We start from the raw sequence: 23,768 nt of genomic DNA on the forward strand, positions 1-23,768 counted from the left end.
GCGTATACTTATTAGATATCGATGCTTAGATTGCAAACACAGACACGCCACTCCATGCCGCCTTAAGAATGATTCACTCGTTCGTACTCCCTGTATTTTTATCAACCGGTTTATCCTCCTGTTCAGGGGTCTGGCTTGGCAATCCGCTATTCACGGCCTTTTCCTCATCCGTAGGCGGGCGAGGCATCTCGTCCGTCGGTGCAAACTTGGACCGCGCCCGGATAACCGCGCCGTACCTATAAAAAACGAAAGGTATGGGCATCAGCAGCACGCCAACTCCTCCGATGAGCGATCCAGCTCCACCCACACCGAGTGCATCGAACATATACTGTGTGAATAGTGGGGATGCCGCGGCGCAGGCAGACCGCAGGACGGTATTTGCTGCAATGGCGGATGCGGCATACATGAGGTACGAGTCGATAATATAGTTAATGAAAACGACAAATATGAGGAGGATTGAAGTTGCGAGGAAGGTTCCCGCCACAGTCGGCACGGCCCAGTGGACTGAGTTGTATTCCGCCGTCCAAGCGAACCAAAATATCGTCACGGCGAACATAACCCCACCAACCATAGCGCCGGGAAGACGATCTTCTGGAACAGATTTGTAGTTTCTGGTGCCCTTTCTCTGGTTTATTTGGCTATTGATGAAGAGCACGAGGCCGCCGAGACAGGCGCCGATGACTGTGCCGATCAGTGGCAACTCGCCGACGCCGGCGTTCCAACCACGTTTCTGCTGGAAGACAATGGGGTAGATGCTGAAAAGCATGTACAGCAGAGTATAGACGACGGCGTAGTAAATGGCGACGAAGAAGCTGATTGGGTCGATGAGAAGTCTCCATGGCCTTGTCAGGGCCACCGTGAAAATGCCTCCCAGGGAACGATCTGATGTCTCGACCGGAGCCTTGATGCTCCCCTTGCCGGGTATTTTTCGTAGGCGACGAGCCTTGTTGCGCAGGGCCATCATGGGAAGGGTTTCCGGAAGAGTGATGAGTAGAAGCTCGGTGGCACCTGCCATCCAGAGGAGCACATAGAAGGTCCAACGCCATGTCTCCTTTACTTGAAGGAACCCACTGACCACTGGCCCAAGAGCAGGTCCCACGAATGTCATTGTGGCAAATAGGATCATGGCGTTACCACGCTCAACGGGTCCCCATATGTCCGCGAGGATCCCGGGTGCATTCGTTAGGGCGGCACTGACAGCCGTGCCAGTCAGAAAACGGCCGACCAAGAGCCCAGCAAAACTAGGGGTAAAGGCGCATAGGAAACCAAAGGCGAGATACATGGTGAAGGAGATGTAGAAGATCCAGCGACGCCCGTAGAACTCGGACAAAGGCGCCCAGAAAAGCGGACCGGCGCAATAGCCTAGGAGGAAGAGGGTGGTGACGAGTCCAGCGGCCTCGGCAGAGACGTGGAGGTCGTTACTAATACCCTGAAAAGATCCGGATGGGGCAGAGGAGGAGAAAGTGGCATTCATAACGAGGGAGATAGCGATGGTGGTGATATAGCACTTCCGTCCAAACGAGTAGTTCTTCGGGTTCTCAGGGTCGTTTGGTGCAAACTCGAGGTGGCCATCCTTGTCAAAGAAGAGCTCCTCGTCCGGCTCCACTACGGTCGTCGAGGTGGACATTGGGAAGTTGCGCCTGACAAAATCCATTGCTCGTGCTGGTGAAAGAGAGTGACAGTCGCAGTCTCGACAAGGACTATAAAGCGGCCCGCTGGGGTTGACTTAAGATCCAGTATACAACATTTCCAATCGCAATTTCCAATGCAGATTTCCAATCAAGAATTCAACATCCATCCATAAATGGATATTCTATGCCATAAGCCTTCCGGGGAAAACATATTACTGTATGTGGCAATTCTACATTTCCTTCCGGACCAATGTGGGGCCAATGTGGGGCCGATACCTAAATCCGGTAATTTTTGGGCTCAGTTCCGGGACACTATAGGTATACAGATCAACCTCCCATTACCAATCTTGATTCCCGCTGACGAATTTAGAAAATGTTTGTAGAGTTCGTTTATCTCACTCTCCAAGGCTATGGCTACAAAATTGGCTCATGTGGTCATGGCCTTTGTCGTCTTTCACTCAACTTCCCGAGCCTTTACCAAAGCTTCAACATCATCCAGTCTCGCAACTCTTGCAACTCTCGCAATGGCATCTCCAATTGTCAAAATAAGCTTCACCGAAGCAACCCAGAAGCGCCGCACTATTCGAGCTCTCGAATCAAAGACGACGGTCCCCGACAGCACCGTTGTCAAGCTGGCCGAGGCCGCCCTCTTGACCGTCCCATCGGCCTTTGACAATCAGTCGGTCCGACTGACGGTTTTATTTGGAAATGACCATAAACAACTCTGGTCTATAACCGCTGGCGCGCTACTGGCGAGAATTGGCGAGGAACGCTGGAATGAAGGCACCAAGGACCGCATCGCCAACTTTGCCGGCGCCTACGGTACCATCCTGTTCTGGGACGACCAAAAGTGCGCGGCCGCGATGAAGGAGCATGCCCCGGAAATTTACAAGGACAAGACGGACGAATGGGTGCAGCAGAGCAATGGCATGCACCAGTACTACCTATGGACCGCCCTTGAGGCCCTCGGACTAGGAGTCAACCTGCAGCACTACAACCCCCTCATTGACGCCGAGGTGCAGAATATGTGGAGTGTTCCATCGGACTGGAAACTGAAGGCACAAATGGTGTTTGGGGTTCCCAAGGATGGCAGCACGCCGGGAGAGAAGCTACAGAAGCTCCCCTTGGAGCAGAGGCTGCAGGTGTTCGGAGGTAAAGCGTGATTGACAGAGGAACGAATGATTGACGGAGGGTCTGGAAGCGTGTCTGTTCACTTACCAGATCGGATGAACAATATTCACGAGGGAGTAAATAGCAAGTGAAGTCGTATTCGAACTTCAAGATAAAGCGCTTCGCATCGTATCGAAATTCACAACGTTCTGCTCCTTCATCTGCCTACATTCAAGAACTTCAGTGCCTTCTGGACGCCCTCTGCCGAATAAGGGTTAGAGCGCATGAGCTAATCTATTTTGGGCAACACCAACTCATGGCGCCAAACGCAACTGCAATCAAATGTGATTTGTATCCCACCAAATAACAGGCTAACTAGAATAGGAAACAGTTACAAGTAGCCAAGAGATCTCATGATCTCACTCCGAGGCACTAAGCAATCTACGGAGTAAAGGAGAAACTAAGCGAGATAATGTTGGGTCTAGGCCATAACAACGCACCACGTAGCAAATGACGTGCTGAGTGCCTAACAAGGTATCTATCTAGGTACATACATAAATAGTAGGTAGAAAGCGCCCTAGGAACAAATCAAAGCGCCCAAGTGGCTGTTTGGAGGTTCATTGGTCGGCAGATCGACAGGGTTGAGGCGGAAGGGGAAGGCGGTATGACAATTAGGTTTACCATTAAGGAAGGCTGAGGGCGGCATTATTCCTAGCACCATATTATTGGCCTGTGGCCCCATTTCCCGTTTAGATTTCTATCTCTCAAGGTTAAGATGGATCCACGGATGCACACACGGACCGAAGCTATGTCCAAGGTTTGTGGATCCCGAGGTCTTGGACGAGGCTTATCTTAAAGCTGACATGGCATCATACATTCTCCTGCAGGGCCCCCAACTTCTGGACATATAATAATTACCAAGTTCCTCCATGTAGAGTGCAACAGAGCCTCCATGTTTCACAGATTCTCTGCCGCGCCTGCAAAGGCAGACAGCCAAACGAAAGGCTCCGGATCGGTTCGGGCCCGCAGCAAGAACAACAACATGATTAGCAATGCAGACTCTAACCCTGACCCCGCAGACGCAGTCTATCCCCTGGCCAAGCGGCAAAAGGCCGCCAGGGCATGTGACCGCTGCCGCCTACATCGCATCAAGTGCGATGAGCAGAAGCCCTGCGCACAGTGCGTCGGCATCAAAACAAAGTGCGTCGTGTCATACACCCCTCCACGCTTCTCTCATACCAACATCGACGCCGACCACGCGAAATCCACGTCATCGGCAGTACCCCCACCAAGACCGTCATCACCCTCGCCTACTCACGCTGCATGTCACGACAACAGGGCCAGCACCAGCAGCTCCACCACCACCAACACCAGCCCGATCAGCCCTAATGTTCCTCCATCTCGCATAAACATGGACAAGGACAATATGTGGGCGACAAGAACCCCGCAGGATAATGTCACCAAGGAATGTTTCAATCTTGCTCATATCCAAGGCTTCTTTGCCAGTGGGCAGCCGGCCTTTTCATATAGCTCTGCCCTTGGAGGTTGCCTCTTCCCCCAGCTCCCGCATCCCACCATTCCCTCGGGGGACCACCTGCTTGCATCGAATGTGCTTCTCAAAAGCCAGCGGAGCTATTATCTCCAGCTTTTCTGGGAGGTTTGCCACCCGCTTCTGCCGATCATGAGCAAGACGGAATTCGCCGAGCTCGACGCTCTGCCGCCACCGGTCATGTATGATGAGTATTCGGCAAGTAGCGCTCTTGTCGATTCAATGATCGCTCTGGGCATACAGCATAGCCATGTAACTGGCCTTGCTGGGCGGGTATTGGGTCTCGTGCAGTCGCCCTCCCGGCAGTACTATCACGCCGCCCTCCCACCGGAAGCCACCTGGTCCGGCTTTGAGCACTTCCATCGCTGTCGTGAGTGCATGAGGACCAACACAGAGGTTACCTTGGAGGCCCTACGATGCCACGTTCTCATGATCCTGTACCTCGTGAAGGGCAACGCTTTCCGTGACGCATACAACCTGCTCGGCATCACTGTCCGCAAGGCCTACATCGCCAAACTCCATCGACCGCAACCGAGCCATCTGCCCGAGGCGGGAAAGACTGCTCGAATGCAGTTGTGGTGGGTACTCTTCTCCCTGGATCTTCAGTGCTCGCTGCAGCTTGACATGCCCCCCGCCAGCCAAAAGAGCCTCGTCAAATGCCCCCTTCCTGCTGAGGACGCTCTTGCCCGCTACGTTTCCTCCCCACGGGAGGATGGCATGAACGCCTACGCGTACTCGATCCATTTGGTTAACCTCGCTGTCATTGTGACTGACATTGGCGCATGTGTCTCGACCGCGGACCTTGTCGACGACAACGACGGCGGCAATAGCCCGGCCTTCCTCGAACATCACGCCCTAAAACTCTCGTCTGCTCTCCAAAAGCTCGAGGTCTGGCATGACCAACTACCCTCAGAGTTACTCCTGAGCCAGTGCTCCGGCAATAGTGAGATGCTTGGCTTTGATCTGACTCTACCCAACTGGCTGCGGCGGCAAGCGGTGCTCTTGGGGCTTCACTATCACAACGCGTACACGCTGATCCAGCGTCCCTTCATCCGTCTCCGCTACGCCCACTCCAATGACACTAGCAGCATGATCACCCCGCCCGACTCTCGGCAGCCGTGCGTGGAGCTGCACATTTCTAGCGCCCTCCACCACGCAACCATTATTGTCGACACGGTCTTCACCGTCTGCTCCATGTCTGACATCTTCTACGGCTGGTCAGAGGTCATCCAACCGCTCTGGAACGCGACGTTGACAATCGTAGCCTACGTATCTGGCAACTTGCTCAGCTCCGTATTGCCGCGGGCGCTCGACTCCCTTACGCGTGCCCAGGCGGTTTTCGAGTTCTTTTCCCCCACCTGCCCGACCTCCTTCTCTGCAAAGGGAATTGTCCAGTCGCTCGTCCACAGCCTGCAGAACATGAAGGCGCAGGGCGCATGTGCAGTTGCCCATGAAAACCTGATGGGCTGGGACCTTCTCGCGTCATTGCTCGAGGAGCAGCAGACGTCCCCGGCCGCCATCGAGACCGGCCCCGAGTCCAATGATCTCTATGGGAACGTTCCCTTCACAACCTTTATGTCTTCAGTCTCGCAAATCAACACCCGCGACTTCAACTCGGTCACCATGCAGTTTGGTGACTCTTAAGACTTGCCCCTAGCCGTGTATCGACCACGCCATCACCTTCTGGAACGACGCGGAAGTCGGCTTGGTATTCTTTCTCGTTGTTTGTCTTCTTGAAGAAGGCCTCGCCTTCGTCGTCAACGATTTTATCTTCCTCGTCCTAAAAGTCCGAGGAGCGAATATTATGGTTACAGCCGCTTACGGAACACGGAAATGGTTTGCTGCTACGGTACGGTATGAATGAGTGTCATTGCTGAAAGAATGCGACACTGGCGAGACGGATTACGATGGGCTCGCGCAGGCGAAAGTGCCACAAACGCCTAAAGCTAGCATTAATGGTTGGTCGCGTGAGGCATCAGGCACCTATAGAGACTTGTTAATTGTTAATTAGATATGGAGTGAATACTTCACCATTTTAGTAGATAGAGTTATGCAGAATGGTTATGTTAGTTATAAGAAGAAGTAGTACTAGTTAACGACCTATGGTAACCTTCTCTTGGTGTCAGAACGAGAAATACACTAGTTATCCTTACTAAGTAAGGTGTGCACCTTTTTAGCCTAGTGGTAACGTGCCGTGTTTTTCATCCGACACTTGGCAGAGGCCTAAGGCCACAAATCCTACTAAGGGTTCAGTAGCTCCTGACCCATTGCTATTCATTGCGTTGCATGGGAAATATGCCGTTCCTAAACTCCTCCGACACTAGCATGGCAGCCTCCCGACAAGACCACCCATCGCTACATCCTGCTGTTCGGGCCGTAAACTGCCGGGATTGTGGGCCACTTATCCACGCCATCAAGTATCGCCATGGCCATACCGCCCGCGAAATGAGGCTGGACGTGGCAGTGCAGGATGAAGGCGCCAGGGTTCATGCTCTGGTAGCGGATCGCGATCCAAGTCGGCATGCCGGGCGCTACGTGCTTGGGTCAGCCAGCCGCTGTGCACACTCGACGGCATGCTGGTCATGAGAAACAGAGACTCAGAAGCAAGACTTACAGGCAGGAATCGAGACGAAGCTGTCGCGAAAGGGGGGTTGTCGAGGTTAAAGGCTCCGGGCTGCGCCTGCATAGCCTCCTTGACGGAGGTGTAGTTGAAGTCACCCGTACCGCTGCCGATTACGAAGAACTTGTTGCTGTGCTTGTGGAACGAGTGTGGTGGCTGCGTAGGGTTCTGGCTGCTGGTGTCGGTGAGGATGATGATATCCACCCAGGTGTCATTCATGGTGCTGATCGTGAGGTTTGGGTTGCGGGCCGCGGCGCTGTTGGGGCTGAAGAGGAGGGGATGGCCGTCCGCCATGGAAATTGGGTAGGAGAGGTTTCCCTGGTCTTTCATCAGCTTGCGATCCTCAGGCTACGCGAGGAGAGTGGGGATTCGACTTACACTCAGGGTCCAGTTCCAGGCGGCGCCATCGCGGCCAGCTTTGTAAATGTGCGTCGCATTGACGTCCTGCGCGGGCTTGATCGCGGGATATGGCGCGATGGTCCTTGCGTCAAGGGTCACGACCGAGCTATTAGTCGCGTTGCCGGCCTGGTTGAAAAGTGCGTGCGAGTCTGGCGCGACGGTGACAATCTTGTGGCTGGGGGCATACGAGAGCAGTGCCGTGGCGAAAAGTATCTGGTTACCTCCCACGTTGGAGAAGCGCATGGTATAGCCGTCGTAGCTGGGCTTGTCCTTAAGTCTGACGAGGGCCGAGTAGCGCTGCGCGCTATACATCAGCATCCCGTCGACGCGTTGTGGCTGCACAAATTGTCCGTCTGCCGCGTATATCCACATGTCGTGATCATCGATGGAGACCATCGGGGTCTGCACGGAGGCGCTGAGGATGAAGTTGAAGCTGACCCAGCGGTCGGTACTGTTGACGTAGAAGACGGACGGGTTGGTGTTGGTTGCATCGCACGAGTACGCCAGCACGGGCGGCAGCGCACTCAGGTTGAATTGAAAGTTGCCCTCAATCTCGGGGATGCCAGGAGGTGTGCAGCCCTGCGCGGTGATGTTCTGCCCTTGCAGGGCTTGCAGCGTGGAGGGTGCTGCGAGCGACATGTAGGTCGATATCAGCAGGCAGCTCACCTTGCCTCGCCCGTTGATCAAGATCGAGTTTGTGCAATACAAATCAAGGTTGGAGTCACGCTCTGCCTGGAACACAGTCTTCGAGTCTAGGTGGCTCCAGTCTGATATCGTGACGAGCTGGGGGTCAGTCGCTGCGGTTTCCATTGCTGCCATCTCGGGCTGCGATGAGTTGATGAGACTGTACGGTAGGGCCTGTTGAGGGCTAGGATTAACGTGTATCGGACCGAATAGGCCATCGCTGATGTCAGATAGATAGTGGCCATGATACCAGTACTGCTTGGACTATTTAGAGGAGGTTACAAGTGGGGTTTGAATACCAATTACCGTGCCGTAGTCATCAGCTGTCCATTGGTAGAGGAAGGAACCCCCCGGCAGAATGGGTTTCTGTGAAATCCCAGGGACACCGTCAGACCAGGGGGTCTTGAGCTGAGTGATGCCGTGGAAGTGGATGGTGGTGTTACTGGGCAGATTGTTGTGAACCAGGAACTATGAGACGCTGTCAGGAACAAGTGGATGAGCGTCGTCTTATATAACACCTCTTCGTACCTTGACGTTGTCTCCTTGGTCTATGAGGAGGGGAGGGCCAGGCGAGGTACCGTTGATGAGAATCATCTTCCTGCTGAAACCGTCTGGGGCGCCATAGTCCCATGTTAAGTTGATCGTAAATGACACAGTTTTAGCCACGGCCGAACAGACTTTCAAGGCCGCCCAGAGCAGTATAAAATCCCACATCTTGACACTGTACGCAGGAAGTCTTCCTGAGAACAGCCGGTGTCGCCATGCTGTGAACGATAACTATTTTGAATAAATACTAAAGCAAAGCTATCCATCATCCTACCATCGGGTTCCCTCTTTGGGAGCTCCGAATGTGGCATAGCAGGCCAAACGAGGTGCCCAGGTGGAAAGCGAAGCTATACTCGTACCTCGTACATAGTCTCTTGATGAAAGTTCTCCCTTGGGGTACTTCCGGTACTTCCGGCACTTCCGGGAAATCTTTCGAGAAATTTCCTTTCTGGTTGGCTTGCAGCTTCGACTTGGGGTTGTCGTTTAGAGGCGCATACCATGATAGAGCCGGAATTTACTCAATAATAAGCCTTCCTGTCACCGGGGCCTTTTGTTCAGTTGATTCCCCTATTAGGCCAAAATGAGTCTCTTTTTGCCGTTCTGATATCGAAAATTGTCAGACTGAAATATGGGCCCTCTAGGCCCTAAATAAGAACCTTGGTTTTTTGTTTATGGGTCAACAACTTAGTGGTAAGTCAGGGCTGTATTTTTGCCTTCTACCATGCATATGGTCGTCGTACCAAATATACCCATACTAATTCCGAACCCCATAGGGGAGATGGTGTATCAAATACATGGATTTACACAGAATCAGCAGGGAATTAACCGGGAAGATCATACAACCAGCTTATATTAAGCCGTGGTAATATATCTTCTCGGCCAATCAACACTGTCGATAACCAAAATAGTGGAGAACTCCCATGGAGCAGGTTTTAGGAGGGTTCTGTCTTCACGTGCCACCCGCCCGGGAATTCGAGTCTCGGCTTTACCAATTATTTTCAATGAGTTGCTACTTTGTGACTACTAGTCAGTTATGAGCCAGCGACTATTATGACTTCTGCAGGCGTAAGCGCCTCTCATCAGACCCCAGAAGAAGATCTGGAGCGCGAGCGGATCCGTGATTTGTCGAGGTTTGTGGCGTTTGGCCAGTGTCTTTGTCCCACTGATCACCACTGATCATTCCCATAACAGATATTATTGTACAGTCACTCAAGCGTTCCCAGCACCCGATGCGACGACTTTTGAGGAGGATGAGACGCCCGCGACATTGACGGGAGATGAACAGCCCACAGGTTGCGAGCTAGCCAAGGACATTACCCTCAACGCACTCGCTCAGCTCGGTGTCCTCCGCTTCAATGCCAATCGCTCCTTTGTGTCCATAATCGACGGCGAAACCCAGCATATCATCGCCGAAGCGACCGGCTCAGTGTCGCTACGAGATAAGAATCGCCACAAACCAGGAGATGGTATCTATCTCGGAGCGCGGTCGCTGGACCTGATCTGGGGCGTTTGTCCCCACACCGTTCGCTTGTTCACAGGCCGCGCGACGGACGAAATCTATACCGATAATGTAACCGCCAATCGAACGCGCCATATTATTCGAGATTTCACCCTGGAGGATCACTTCAAGGATCGACCATATGTTCTACAGTGGCCGCATATGCGCTTCTACGCAGAGGTGCCTCTATTCAGCGCTTCTGGATACGTTCTCGGCTCCTATTGCATTGTCGACAACAAACCACGGGCAGATTTCGGAGATGATCAGGTCAATGACCTCCAGGAAGTGGCCGACGCCATCGGACTGCATCTGGAGAATGTCCGAATGAGCCGGGCCCATGTTCGGACTGAAGGATTGGTCAAAGGCTTGACAGATTTCGTTAAATACCATGCGGACTTTGATCCTAAAGAGGCCTCTAACCGTGGCCGTCTTCAGTCTGGTGTTAATGCAGCGAATTCCATACCACATGAAATTGCCGTCACCGGTCCGGTGCTTGATGTGCCATTGGGTCATGATGTTCGATGTGTTTCTCCCAAGCCCGAACGATCGCTTTCCTCAGCCGTCACGGGGGAAGGATCTGTGTTTTTCTCGCAGGATCAACGCTCTACGACCGAACTGTCATCTCTATACTCGGGGTTTTCCGATCAACCAGTAATGCTGAGTCCCGGCGAAGAAAAGTCGATGGGTGAAGTATTGAAGTCAGTAGATACCGGTGCAGCTCCAGGTGTCGATCAAGAGTTCTCGCAGCTATCATTAACCCAGGGCACTCCCATATACGAACGCATTGCATCTATATATTCGCGTGCAAGTACGTTGCTCCGGGAATCTATGGACCTGGACGGGGTTGCATTCCTCGATGCCTGTCCAACTAATTTTGCGTTGTGAGTACATCCATCTTTCTATTGAGTGGTATCTTATAACATTTCTTCGCCAGTGTACCCAAAGAGCCAGAAGTTAGGGAGCCGTTGATAGCTGCAGATCCCGGGTTCCCGGCTGCTCCGCTGCCTATCCCTCTTGGGCTAGCTCGGGTTGTGTCGCATGAATTTGACCTTCCATGCGATACTTTGAGTTGTGCGCTAAAGTTGCCATCTAAAGGCAATCATGGCCCAAATAATCAACCACGAATACCACAGGGATTGCTCCATCAAATGCTCAAATCTTTCCCTCAAGGTCAGATCCTAAGTTTAGATGAGCCTATTGACGAGGATGATTGTTTCTCGAATGATTACACCAGCGACTTTGATTCTCGGCCTGATCCCAACACTCAAACCTGTGCAAAACACCTTGCACGGTGCCTCCCCGGTGCTAAATCGGCCCTGTTCCTTCCTTTGTGGGATTGGAATAAATGTCGTTGGCTTTCTGGGGTGCTGGTATGGACTACAAGTAGTTATCGAGCTCTCGGGCTGGAGGAGTTACACTATTTCAAGGTTTTTGGTGATTCTTTGATTTCTGAAGTTTCTCGAATTCATTGGGCAACTACCGAAAGATCAAAATTCGATTTCATATCCTCTGTCAGCCACGAACTGCGGTCGCCACTGCACGGAATACTGGCGAGTGCTGAATTATTACATGCCAGTTCTCTTAGTTCATCGCAAGAAGAGATGGTGACCATGATCGAAAAATCTGGGATGACGTTGTTAGATACAACGAATCATATGTGAGTCCACCCGAGTAGACCTTGGATATAGAAAATGTACTAATACGCCCTAGGTTGGAATTCTGCAAGGTTAACAATTTGAGCCATACGGACAGGCTAAATGAAATGATCCCAGAAAATGACACGGCCAATCTTATTTCCGATTTTAACATTAGCCATTTGGTGGAAGAGGTTGCAGACATATTGTACACCGGTCAGCGAGCACCTGAGCAGGTGAGCCAGCTCGCTAAAAGGATGTCGTCCAACAAGGAAGCATGCGATTCGATCAGAAAGGATTCTAGGGCACAAAACCAACTCTCTGTTGTCGTACGAGTTGACCAAACGGACACCTGGATGATTCGCTCCCTTGCAGGTGCCTGGAGGAGAATTGTGATGAACCTTCTCGGCAATGCGATGAAGTGGACCACAGCCGGCTTCATCGAAATAGCGTTATCCAAAGTCAGAGACCGATCGGACTCCCAATCACCGCTTGTGCATCTCTCTATTACTGATACCGGCTGTGGAATCGCGCCCGATTTCATCAAACACAAGCTGTTCGCCCCATTCTCCCAAGAAGACCCGCTGTCCGAGGGCGTCGGGCTGGGCCTAAGCATGGTACAGCAATTGGTGATGTCGCTCGGGGGGCATGTCAATGTAAGGAGCGAGATAGGCCTTGGGACTCAGGCCGATGTCTACATCCCGGTTCAATATCTACCTGCTAGTATTGGTCCGGAGGATAGCCTGACACCGACAACCACTCAGCCAGGAACTACCCCAATGCATGCATGCTTGGTAGGCTTCAATGGTTATCCTGACCTCACAGAGACGCCCACTGGAATTCTCACCGTCGAAAGCAAACGAAATCTTTCCATTCAGAGTGCACTCGCAAATATCTTCATGACAAAGATGAAGTGGAGAATTTCTCTGGCTGACTCCATCGACAAAGCTCGTGGCCAGGTCATTGTCATTGAGGAAGAACTCCTTAAACGAACTATGGATGAAAATGGTCAACTTGTGTCAGTAATGGCAGCTCAGAATGGCTTTGACTTCTTCATCGTGCTGAGCGGCAATGTCCCAATCATACTTGACAGTCTCTCTGTCAACATCATCCGCGTTGCCCAACCGTAAGTTACAATTTCTCTACATTTTTTGTATGAAAACTAATCCCTTTTGCAGATTCGGACCACAGAAAATTTACAAAGCCGTTGAAAAGATTATGAAGTGGCGCGAGATCCAAACAAAAGCCTCGTCCCCTGTGCCAGAAGTTGCTTTCCCGGTCATGTCTCCACCAATACAAAGAAAAATCAGTTCAGACTCTGACTCTGATGTCTGTGGTAGAGGGACGTCTGAGTATTCGAATGAAGCAATGAGCTCACCGGGAGGATCAAGCAGCTCCACACCCCGACCATCCAGCAAGCAAGCACTGGCCCATGTGCTCATTGTGGACGACAATGAAATTAATGTCAAGGTACTGTCCCACGTCGCTTCCCAGGTCTGAGCACCACTAACACAAACTAGATCATGTCCACCTTCATGCGCAAAATAAACTGCAGCTATGACACAGCCCACAATGGCCTCGTCGCATTGGAGAAATACAAATCCTCGAACTTTCACTACGACTTCGTCCTGATGGACATTTCAATGCCGGTGATGGACGGCCTCGTCTCAACGAGCAAAATTCGCGAATTCGAACGCGAACATAATATCAGACCCTCTTGCATCATGGCTGTCACTGGAGTTTCCTCCACTGGCTTCCAGCACCAGGCTACTACGGCTGGTATCGATAACTACCTCATCAAACCCCTCTCCCTTCGCGCCCTTAGAACTCTTATGAACGTTTCATGATACCATCTATTTGAATTTAGGATGTCTGATCCTTGGCCCTCATTGCACAGCGTGGTGTTGGTGGGTTTTTCTTCGGTCTTCCATGTGTATAGAAATGAATACACTATAGAAATTGCGTTCTGCCTTTTGGTTCCAATACGTATTTGATGTGAGTTTCTCAACTTGCTTCGGCCGCGTCAATGTACAACGATAACGTAGGTTCGATGAATGTGAGACACGCCAAGGATCCCCGATCCCCATGTCTCACAAGTACGATGACCCCTGTACTTGTCGAGAGCGAACCATATGCCGCGGATATCTCTGCTCCGTCTCGGCCTTGCCAATACTTACCCCGCGCCCCTCGTTGATCATGTACAACGCATGTCATATTTTGTACATCATCAAGAAAAGCTCAAATGAACCACATACCTACTGGTTCAATAACGAATGCATAGTGGAAATATTCACCCAAATATCACAAAATTGTCTCATTTCTCATTTAGTCTGTTATAATTTGTTAATTGTATGGTTTAAGAATAACGAGCCGCGTAAGAATCGAGTGCGTCCGGGGCCTATCGCATTGTTGCATTGGGGTTGGGGTGTTGAAATCCCATCTTTATGTCGCATTGGAGGAGTTGAAGAGCCATCAATTCGGGCTGCAAGGGCTGTGAGTCGCTCGGGCTTTGCGTCATGGTTGGCATGGGTCTCGTTCAGTCGCGATCGATCTTCTCTAGAATGAGCAACACTGCCTTGTCGCCGTGTCCCTTTACATAGTCTATAAGTTCCTCAGTAACTACCTTCACCAGGCCCTCCGCCACCAAGTTCTCAACCTCGGCTTGGAAGCCTCCAGACACCCAGATCTCTTGCAGAATCGTCGAGACAACAACACCCTTATTCTTAGCGACCCGGACAAGCTCTCGCAGAGCAGGGTCTGGCCCAACATGACCAAGAGTGAAAGTTCCCACACACGACACGAGATCGTATGTTCCATCCGCCTTGTCAATCGGCCGGTTCATGTCCGCGACTGTGAGGTCTCGATAGATACCAGTCTTTCTTGCGACGGAAAGCATGGCGGGAGATAGATCAATACCATCGATTGCCTTGGCCTGGGCCATTGAAAGAGCCACTCCGACCAGCCCGGTCCCGCAACCGGCATCCAGTATCACGCTGTTTGTGGCGCCGTTTGAGAGCCCGTATTTGACGGCGGCTTGAGCGACAAGCACGGGAGCAACGTAGTTCTGAGCACTGTCTCCAACTTCGTCGTCATACGAGGCTGCCCATTTCTCGTATAGAGCCATGCAATCTTCGGTGCTGCTGCTGGCGCGGGCTTGACTGAGGTATAGTTCGCTGGCTGAGCTTGAGGCCTTGGCCTGGATTGGAGTTGGGGCCAACATTGTGGATGACTTAGGTTGGTCCGATGAAGTGCTTTGTTAAATGGTTCAGGAGGTTGAAATATTGCGTGTGTGGTTGCGAAGGGATCTTGGTATTTCTGCCCTAAGATATTAGAACTGAATGAGTTGTAGTCCATTCCCAAGCCTTTGCCGGTGTTCTTATAGTCATTGGACAGCACTTGGACATATTCTAGAAGTTATGGCGTGATGCGGGGTTATTGATGAATGGACCTCAAAAGAGTGAAGTTTGGTCGATCGATGATGTCGGTGGAACATAGGTTCGAGCGTGCTGAGCCTGGGCCTGGGCCTAGGCATGATGCATGTTCCTACGCTGAGTATCTACCCGGTTGCCGAGGTAATGAAAACACCTTTTTTTTATTCAATCATCCGCAGATGGAAGATATGAAAAGCAGCAATCATTGCTGTTGATTTGAGGCTCTGCCTTGAGTCGTACGGAAAGACTAGAGAATATTTTGTCTCACGGACCTTTCTTCCTCTGAAACACAATTATCCACCAGTCATACATGTCATAGGGATTTGCACTTGGCCAATCATCCGATCTGATCTGGACATGTAACCTGTTCTCTTGTTCTCGTCCAGATATCCCCCATAAATTAAGATTAGATTGACGTGGAGGGCCCCACCGGGGTTACCATTATAGCGTCGATCTATTTCCTAGAGTGGCTTGGCTCCATCTTAGCCTCAATTTATTCCGAGGTCGAGTAATATGGGGTAGCTGTAGAGTGGTCAACCTCGTTTTCTTACCAGTGCTCCTTGCGTGCACCTATGCATCATTACCTAGTGATGATTGGTTTTTTCGCAGATTTCCAGGCCAGCATTACACCTCCGTTCAATCCAATAGCAAAGAATGCTAGATGCGAAGTGAGAGTGAGAATAATTTGCCGCGGTAGCCAGATACACTGATGGTCAGTGATAATACCACTCTGTCGGACTCTATAGCCCTATTTGTGTGTGCGGATCACGTGCATACGGTATTTTTCATCTTCGACATTGAGTTTTAAGCCTCCGTGGCACTTTCCCTTTCGGGAACCGAGGTTTCCCTTCATCTCCCAACGAAAATCTAGATGGAGTAGAACTCAGGTATTATTGACTATATACCAAGACTTATGTGAATACTCACACGACAGAGCAGCTGACTGGATATTGAACAGAGGTGATTGACGACCAGTAGCTTTTCAATTATCCACTATGTCCGCGTCCATGCCTGTTCGCAGAAGGCCTCACGAATCGTCTTTTGAGGCCACACAACAGGGTTGAGCCCGGGTACCTTTCATAAAATCTCGAGGAATCTCCACGATACATGGCTTCCTATTAAGGCTCATCAGCACATCTATGGAACATTGCCCTCCCGAGAAGGAAATGTGCTGGATCTTTCACATAGTTGGATCTGTCAGCATTTGAAGGTATTCATGGTGGCTTGACTGCCCTGTCACTGTTATCATCTCTAATGTCTACTTTAGAGGGTTTTCAGACCGCTTTCTCATGTCCTTTTCGATGCCGTCAGAAACGGATCGATAACGAGGATCCGACGGACCCGAATGATTGGAGCCGTGCTTTCGCTAGTGAAACAAAATATTCTGAGAAGACCCTCCGATCAATCGGATTCTACCTTCACGAAACGAATATACGGAGCGAGTTTGGAAATACCTCGAGACTCCCCAATCCTTGGTCATCTTCGGTCGCCACTATTGCCGTTTCATATCCTCTTCCAGTTCATAACTCGAAAATACAGATGGAACGACAATCATTCGATATTATTTCCCTTGTGTACACAATCTTCGAGATTACCGCAGGTTATTCCACCAAATCTCGGCGTAAGCATGGCGCTTATGTTTAAACCCGATACGGCCCTCTTTCTATTAAGCCGTCTTGGAAATGGAACACACAACTATGGCCGCACATCTCGTTATGGGAGCACCGCCGAGCACGGGCAAAAAGAACCGCATCTTTGAATCAGAGGACTGTCGATCAGGTTTGAGTTGTACCTAAGGCCCAATACTCTCTCTACACACCAGGAGACAGTAAAATTCCCCGACAAGTTCTCCCTCAGGCAGATTACGAAAATCCTAACTGGTGCTCTTTGCCGAGCAAAGTTATGCTTTCGGCTGCTTTTGTTCCCTAGGAGAAGTGAATAGTTGCGGTAGTTCTTTAACAAGAAGTTGGAAAACAGAGACGTGTCACTTTTATGTACCTCAATAATATTGCGTGCAACTTGTCATATATCGTAATATGAAGTAGCTCTAAGATCAATAAAGACCTTAAATCAAAGATTCTCTGTCCGCTCCACAGAAATTGTTTCCCGTCCAATCAACCACGAGTTCGTGACTGCCACTCATGGTCATCTATCAAATACTACGGAGTTCGTATCACATGCAACTAAATTGCGATCTTGTCTCCTGTGCACGGGCCATAAATAGGTAATATTACCAGAATAGGAACATTGTGATACGCTATGATACGCTGAAAATTACGAGATCTTTGTCGAACTACATGAGGTCTTCGTTATTTTCCCACAATCTTTTCTCTCCGCCATCACATGTCCACCTTTTATTTACTCTATCTACTTTTTGATAAACACACCTCATATGACAGTGACGATGGGCAAGATGAACGACAACTCATTCCACTACTTCATGCGGCTGCCTCTGGAACTGCGCCGCATTATCTGGATGCACTGTCTACCGTATCGTATTGCAGAAGAAGACATCCCTGACTGCCTTTTCAACGGCTGCGAATCCAACCAAGCCTGCGACACCCGCAAGACGATGAAGCAAAACGCTCAGCTGCCGACCATCGCATTCGTTAACAGCGAGTCTCGACAGGTCGCGCTAGAACAGGGACAAATATTGAAATCTGTGGAGATCAATACTCTGGAGTTAATATGGGTACAGCCGCGTCGGGATGTACTGCATATTAACTGGATACGACTATACTACACTATCCGGGGAGTTGATGACGATGCTCCGGGTAGGGCTGACGAGTTCCTATTGCATGCGAAGGATCTTGGGATGCGTCCTTCTGTCATGGCGGAACTTATTCACCCTTTTAACTTGAAGGCGGTGTTAGATGGCGGTGATGGTTCTGATCCGCCCGGTGACCCGTCGCCTTTTTATACCGGCGTATCTGTCATGCCGGTGCTTCCTTATCACTGCATAGAAGGTGATGATATGCGCGAGATGGTCGATGTTCTACCTTGGGCGAAAGGCCAAAGAAGCAGGCTAGACATAGCCATGGCGGGGGTTTCTCTACATATCACCAGGGAAGCAGCTCTGAGGTCTGGCCTGTTTGGGTTATTGGGTGATGCGCCTGTTCAGATGGTTGATGTTGATGACAAGGCTCGGTTGAGGGAGTTTGAAGCATTGTTCAGGGAACACACAGTTGAAAAGGAACCAGCCGTGCAAAGGCTATTCGATGCATTCACAAGCTCTCGATTCCAAACGGCTACGAAAAAATGGAAAAGAAAAGCTGAATGGTCTATCCTGGCTTACATGTGGCAATCGGCACGAGACAGAGAGCTCGACATCCTTGGGACGAACCCGGGCTCTGCTTGGCTACCTCACCTGTCAGAGGAGAATAATATCAGCATGTCTCAGTATTTACCCGATGAGAGGCATCCGTGGGTGAAGCAAGCTAGGCAGGTCGCCCCCAAGCTGCGACTGCGGATCATGGTGCGGTATTGTACCAATGAGTGTTGCATAAAGGAGTTACGTCCCGAATTCTTCGGGTATCCATAAGTAGTACTTATATGGTAACAAAGAGTCTTTTCCTATATAGCCCAACAGTCCATCATGCCTTTTTACACGTTTCAGCGAAGTGGTCATGCATACCCTGCGTCTTAGCAATAGCCTCGACATGGCTGACCGAGTGTACTTTTACCAGATCATGAAAATAACTAATGCCCCTAAGACATACGAAGATGCGTGGAAAGAACCACCGTAAGTCTTCCATTCGGTCATAGAACCGCTGGAAGAGTCATCAGCAATAGCGACGTTGTTGGGGGTGGGCTTCTGGGTTGAAACTGAGGCGGTAGACGTGGATGCCGTAGTTGTAGTCGTGGTGGACGACGGAGGGGCATGAGACGGCAAAACGTAGCCTGCACCAGGTGAGAGGCAACCAAGCGATACCTCGGGGACTTGGATGGACAATGCACTCTGGCCGTAGCCCCAGACGGTAGCGATGTATTGCCAACAATGAAAAAGCACAATTACCTCGACGAGGAAGATCTTGAGAATTAAAGAATTTGTTGACGAGTTGACAGTCGCGATCATCGAAACTGCATGATCCGCTGTGCGTAGCCCAGAACTGGGCCGCATATTCTAGAAATGGGTGCTCGTACTCGCGTGCTGCGATTGAATCGATGGAGCTTGTATATCCAGACAGGAAATTATCGAGACACAAATAGGTAAGGCAAAGTCGCATTATGATTTGAACGGCGGTTTCGTGATTCAAACTGAAATATCGCACGCTAGAGGAGCGGATCCACTCGGACGTTAGGAAATCCTTGATATAGGCGTGAGATAACTTCACACTTCCAAACTCATCCTGGGTGATGAGTCCCTGACAGATATCGAGAAGGATCTGCAGCGAAACCAGCTTTAAGTCGTCATCCAAATATGTGCACGTCTTCTCTAGTATGACTGCTTCGCTCAACTCGGGTAGGGTGAGCGAACGTTTTGAGAAACTGAGCCAAAAGAAGGCGTTGCGGCTGAGGTCCCAGTCATTTGGTGGGATTCACTCTAAGATGTGTATATATGTCTCTCGTAGAGTTCTTGGCAATATTTGCAATGCTTCTCGAATTGACTTGGCGGTCCGAAGTGAGCCGAGGGTTTCCAAAGAAAGCTGGGTCTAGCGAAATCTGCAAAAATGGGTTAGATACAAACATAGTATTTTAATGTGATACTACGATCTATCAGCTCCCTCCAGAAGAGTCGCCCAAATCTGATCTTGGAGACGCGTGCTCAGATTCCTGAGCGTCTCGTCTTGCTGCAGTCTGAAGCGTATAAATGCGTCGATATCGTCTCTGACAATTTCAGCATTCATATGAATTACATTAGCATGCTGTCTGGGGATCAGATTGGCCGTTCCAGTTATGAGAATTCGAAGGTTTGGGGCCAAATTCGAGATTTTCAGAAGAGAACGTATTATGGCTTTGTTCCTTTTACCGCCAGATAAAAGATGCGGATAATTCAGCACAGCGTCTTGCAAGTGATGTCTCACTCACTTGCAGTATCCTACATCAGTTAGGCAAGATATTGGAACAGGACAGCTTGACAAAACTTTGCTCCCAGCAGGCCTTTCTGACGGCCCAGGAAGTCTTGGAGGAATGCGAGAAAATCTTCAATCAAATAGACGAAGCAATTCAGAAGAAAGATCCGGGTTCTGGTAAAAACAAATGGGAACGTGGCACACGAAGGCTTACAATTGTGATACTTGGTCCCGATCTTGACGTGTTGAACTCCCACTTGGACAAGTCAAAATCGACCATGTTGCTGATGCTGAATGTGATTATGTATGCAAGAGAAATCAACCGGTATGTCTCATCTAGAATAGCCCTCGAGATCCACGTTGTTAAACTCCATTGGGTAGGACATCCGATCATTCTTCGCTCGAATGTCAACGCCAGTTGACTGAAACGCTTCTCCGGGAGAAAGCCGAAACTGAGGCTAGATTAAAGAGACTCATCAATGTGGCCAATACCCGTTCAGATTGCGATGGAGTGGGTAGATAGTCGTCTTCAACACTGGGTGCGAAACCTAGCATGAGAGTGTGGCAGCGACCTTCAACCGGAAACGAAATTGACAAATATTATGACCTTGTCAAAAGTCTACTAAATCAAATCGATGCTTGTCAAATAAACTTTCAACAAGATCGCCATTTGAGGATTAGAGATGGAGTGGTGAATGTTCACAAGGCCGAACTTGCCATATTTCAACAATCCCATGGAAAGGCAGCGGCACAAGCTTTTGATTGCCCCTATTTCAGGATTAGCCACCGAGGAAGGGACAGTTCTTTTACCTCAAAGCCGAACTCCAACATCCACTCTCAAACGGCTGAGGCGTCAACGAAACGATCTACCTTAATTACCTTGGGAAATTGCCATTCTTTTGGGTGCAGCCCCTTGCCTGCTACTCGTCGAGCCTCCACCAGTAGCTTGGATCTTGAGGCCGCTCATAAAATGTCAAGGAATCACCCCGGTTACCGTGAATACGCTACACTTGAGCTTAAAGAACCTATGGGGGAAATGTTCATTAACCAGTCCAGCATGAGAATTAGAAGAAACTCAGCATCCGCAGCAGACCTTCATGAAACTTCTGTTGACTTCTCAATGTCCGATCTCCACCCTGTGGCCAGCTCGGGTCGAGCTCGGTCTCCGGGTCCTTTACCTTCAACTTCCAATCAATGTGTGGCCCCGCGCGAGCAGTTTGACCGAGACTACCCTCTCAAGCCGCGCCATCCTACAGCGAAGTACTCGCTTGATCGGCCTCTCAGCATGACTGTGATGGACGAGCATCCCCACATGCTGCGTAAAGAAAGACCTAACCAGTTCAAGGGCCCCCATCAACTTCTGGGGGATTTGACAATATTCGCGCTAGAGGCCGATCATCCCGACACGCCGACAGAGGAGGCCACGACCTTGCTCCAATGGCCTTACCCCACGAGTCTGACGATAGTTGCGATACGTACCCCGACAGGCACCGCCGGCCTCGCCGCAGACATCGCTGCGAGAGTGATAGGCACGGCGGTGATCGATCCCTGGAACAGAAAGCACTTGATGTGAGCAGTTCAAAACTGGTGGCGACCTCAGGTAAAGAAAGTCCCAAGAAGCATGTTGCGTGGGATACTTTGGAAGATCTGATGCTTTCCTGGACGACGCTTCCCCGGGATATGATTCGGCTATGAGAGGACGCACGAAACAGAGGTTGAAACGCGTCAACAATGCCTTATTCCGTATTTTGTGCCACCCGCCCTCGCTACGCGACCGAGTACGAGGTATGAGCCTCAACCAGAATAATATCTTCACGTGAATGAGCGCAGACCATCTTTTGAACTCTTGGCTATCATAGCATGCAAGGAGTTGGGTTGTAGTAGGAGAGGTTATGAATTAGGGCTTGGGTAGGTGGCGAAATATATATGCCATTACTATCTGTCCGTATTTATCACCGCCTTCTCGCATGTAAAGACACCCATCTTCTAATCTAGCGATGATAAACATGTTATCACGACATATTATGTAGCCTCTTGGTGTTTATAGGTTATCCGGTATTCCTCTTGTATTAGCTCATCAGCACCCGCATACGTATTATCTGCTGAGCGACAGTGTTGGATATGGAAGCATCGTCTCAGCTTCACAAATTGATCTGCACATTCCCACAATGGGTTTATTTACATCTCTTTTGTTATACAAAACGTGCCGTCTGGCCATAATCACTCGGCCGATCCTCTACCGTAACGGCAACTCCATAATTAACCATTATATTCCGCTCGTCGCTCGGATACGCCAGTTTCTCCTGACTGCTTGATGGACTGGTAGAACGGTATGCACTCGCCGACTGGTACGACTCCTCCTTTCCCCTGAAGCTATTCAGAGGAATATCCGTTTCTCTGAACGTACCCGAGCGGTGCGATGGTATACCAGTGCCTCCACGGCCCCGGAGGTTGTACGAGTCATACGGGTAGGATGTCTTGGAGGGCGAGATAGCAGCTTTCAGGACGCGATAAAGGCCGGGGCAACAACCGATCATGACAGCTAGGAGATTGGCAGTTAGTAAAATGATTCAATATGCAAGTGGAAAAGCGGGAAATATAAGCATACCGATTGATGCCTCGATGGTTCCCCATAGCGCTAGCCATGATGGAGCGGGGACTCCGTTTTCAGTATCACCTAACTGAACGACGCGGATGGTGGAAATGATGATACACACCCAGCCAAAGCAGAATAGCCCGCCAATGCTCAGCTTTTGGCGGCTTTTCATCTGCAGATTCCAGATCAGGCGGATTGGGAGGATCATGACTTAGCGTCGAGTTAGCTCAGTTCAAGGAGTAAGGAGCATAGCACGTACTTGCTAGGTCAGTGGCTATATCCACCCCGTATGCGTAGTACAAGCTGATAACGGCCGCCCGATGGTCGCGTGGAGTGTTGCATTGGCCTGCAGTAAACCAGGCATGGAAGCTCGAGCATGAAAACCACGACGAGAGAATGCAGCCAATAATAAACTGAAAACAATGTCGTCAGTAATTTGAACACCAGCATTCTTACGGGAAATTCATACCAGGACACAAAATCCCATAATAACCCACCAGGCGATAATGTACTTCTTTCCAACCAACAACCTTTTATACATCGCCAAGAGCGAGAACTTGATCATCCACAAGCAGAGCCATAACGAAGATGTCGTGACAAAAAAGACAGTCTGTAATCGGAGTCCATCTTCCGAGATGGTGGCATAGGGGGGAATCGTTCCGGCACCGACTGCTGCTAGCCGAAAGATGACAGGAGAGATGTAGATGTAGAGAATGCTCAATTCCAAGAAGAATATGTAAGCGATAATCAGAAGGTAATCTTCACCCTTGAGGTCTTTATAACTCCGAATGGCACCAGCAAAACGAGTGCCTACAACCAGCGAGGTCAGTACAATCAAGGCAATGCCGGTACCTTTGATAGTTTCGGGCCCAAAAGTGCCCGTAATGGCCTCACCCATCCTTTATTGGGAGACTGAATTTTAGGAAAGTACGACAGGGACCGCGCGGGCCCCTGTCACCCATATACATCGAGCCATTTCACCAGAACTTTAACGAACACATGGCGGCCGATATCTTAAGTTTGAGATTCACAGATGGGCCACCTACAGCCACCTTGTG

General features: G+C 50.2%; 11 protein-coding genes across 11 annotated transcripts; 6 read left to right on the plus strand and 5 right to left on the minus strand.

The window, feature by feature from the left end:
* Positions 1-73: 73 nt before the first annotated feature.
* N7518_001311 (MFS transporter) lies at positions 74-1,654 on the minus strand (the record flags this gene model as incomplete). The annotated part of the gene is made up of 1 exon (XM_057182239.1): positions 74-1,654. One exon carries the CDS (start codon positions 1,652-1,654, stop codon positions 74-76), a length of 1,581 nt encoding a protein of 526 aa, XP_057043689.1.
* Positions 1,655-2,041: 387 nt separating this feature from the next.
* N7518_001312 (Nitroreductase) lies at positions 2,042-2,794 on the plus strand (the record flags this gene model as incomplete). Its single annotated transcript, XM_057182240.1, has 1 exon — positions 2,042-2,794. The coding sequence occupies one exon, from the start codon at positions 2,042-2,044 to the stop codon at positions 2,792-2,794; it is 753 nt and encodes a 250-aa protein (XP_057043690.1).
* Positions 2,795-3,693: 899 nt separating this feature from the next.
* N7518_001313 (putative transcription factor) lies at positions 3,694-5,934 on the plus strand (the record flags this gene model as incomplete). Its single annotated transcript, XM_057182241.1, has 1 exon — positions 3,694-5,934. One exon carries the CDS (start codon positions 3,694-3,696, stop codon positions 5,932-5,934), a length of 2,241 nt encoding a protein of 746 aa, XP_057043691.1.
* Positions 5,935-6,645: 711 nt separating this feature from the next.
* On the minus strand, positions 6,646-8,816 carry N7518_001314 (multicopper oxidase; the record flags this gene model as incomplete). Its single annotated transcript, XM_057182242.1, has 6 exons — positions 6,646-6,828; positions 6,905-7,228; positions 7,289-8,257; positions 8,300-8,461; positions 8,522-8,770; positions 8,814-8,816. 6 exons carry the CDS (start codon positions 8,814-8,816, stop codon positions 6,646-6,648), a joined length of 1,890 nt encoding a protein of 629 aa, XP_057043692.1.
* Positions 8,817-9,589: 773 nt separating this feature from the next.
* Positions 9,590-13,518, plus strand: N7518_001315 (hybrid sensor histidine kinase/response regulator; the record flags this gene model as incomplete). The annotated part of the gene is made up of 6 exons (XM_057182243.1): positions 9,590-9,669; positions 9,731-10,918; positions 10,972-11,694; positions 11,748-12,797; positions 12,850-13,141; positions 13,192-13,518. The coding sequence occupies 6 exons, from the start codon at positions 9,590-9,592 to the stop codon at positions 13,516-13,518; spliced, it is 3,660 nt and encodes a 1,219-aa protein (XP_057043693.1).
* Positions 13,519-14,207: 689 nt separating this feature from the next.
* N7518_001316 (class I SAM-dependent DNA methyltransferase) lies at positions 14,208-14,891 on the minus strand (the record flags this gene model as incomplete). The annotated part of the gene is made up of 1 exon (XM_057182244.1): positions 14,208-14,891. One exon carries the CDS (start codon positions 14,889-14,891, stop codon positions 14,208-14,210), a length of 684 nt encoding a protein of 227 aa, XP_057043694.1.
* A 2,615-nt stretch (positions 14,892-17,506) lies between these two features.
* Positions 17,507-18,643, plus strand: N7518_001317 (2EXR domain-containing protein; the record flags this gene model as incomplete). Its single annotated transcript, XM_057182245.1, has 1 exon — positions 17,507-18,643. The coding sequence occupies one exon, from the start codon at positions 17,507-17,509 to the stop codon at positions 18,641-18,643; it is 1,137 nt and encodes a 378-aa protein (XP_057043695.1).
* Positions 18,644-18,781: 138 nt separating this feature from the next.
* Positions 18,782-19,222, minus strand: N7518_001318 (uncharacterized protein; the record flags this gene model as incomplete). The annotated part of the gene is made up of 1 exon (XM_057182246.1): positions 18,782-19,222. One exon carries the CDS (start codon positions 19,220-19,222, stop codon positions 18,782-18,784), a length of 441 nt encoding a protein of 146 aa, XP_057043696.1.
* Positions 19,223-19,964: 742 nt separating this feature from the next.
* N7518_001319 (uncharacterized protein) lies at positions 19,965-20,536 on the plus strand (the record flags this gene model as incomplete). The annotated part of the gene is given in 3 exon segments (XM_057182247.1): positions 19,965-20,012; positions 20,078-20,439; positions 20,455-20,536. The coding sequence occupies 3 exon segments, from the start codon at positions 19,965-19,967 to the stop codon at positions 20,534-20,536; spliced, it is 492 nt and encodes a 163-aa protein (XP_057043697.1).
* A 548-nt stretch (positions 20,537-21,084) lies between these two features.
* Positions 21,085-21,687, plus strand: N7518_001320 (uncharacterized protein; the record flags this gene model as incomplete). The annotated part of the gene is made up of 1 exon (XM_057182248.1): positions 21,085-21,687. One exon carries the CDS (start codon positions 21,085-21,087, stop codon positions 21,685-21,687), a length of 603 nt encoding a protein of 200 aa, XP_057043698.1.
* A 619-nt stretch (positions 21,688-22,306) lies between these two features.
* Positions 22,307-23,608, minus strand: N7518_001321 (uncharacterized protein; the record flags this gene model as incomplete). Its single annotated transcript, XM_057182249.1, has 4 exons — positions 22,307-22,656; positions 22,723-22,920; positions 22,970-23,123; positions 23,180-23,608. The coding sequence occupies 4 exons, from the start codon at positions 23,606-23,608 to the stop codon at positions 22,307-22,309; spliced, it is 1,131 nt and encodes a 376-aa protein (XP_057043699.1).
* Positions 23,609-23,768: the final 160 nt, after the last annotated feature.

The sequence above is a fragment of the Penicillium psychrosexuale genome (genome assembly GCF_028828465.1).
Source record: "Penicillium psychrosexuale strain IBT 29551 chromosome Unknown utg000002l, whole genome shotgun sequence".
Classification (NCBI taxonomy): Eukaryota; Fungi; Ascomycota; class Eurotiomycetes; order Eurotiales; family Aspergillaceae; genus Penicillium; species Penicillium psychrosexuale.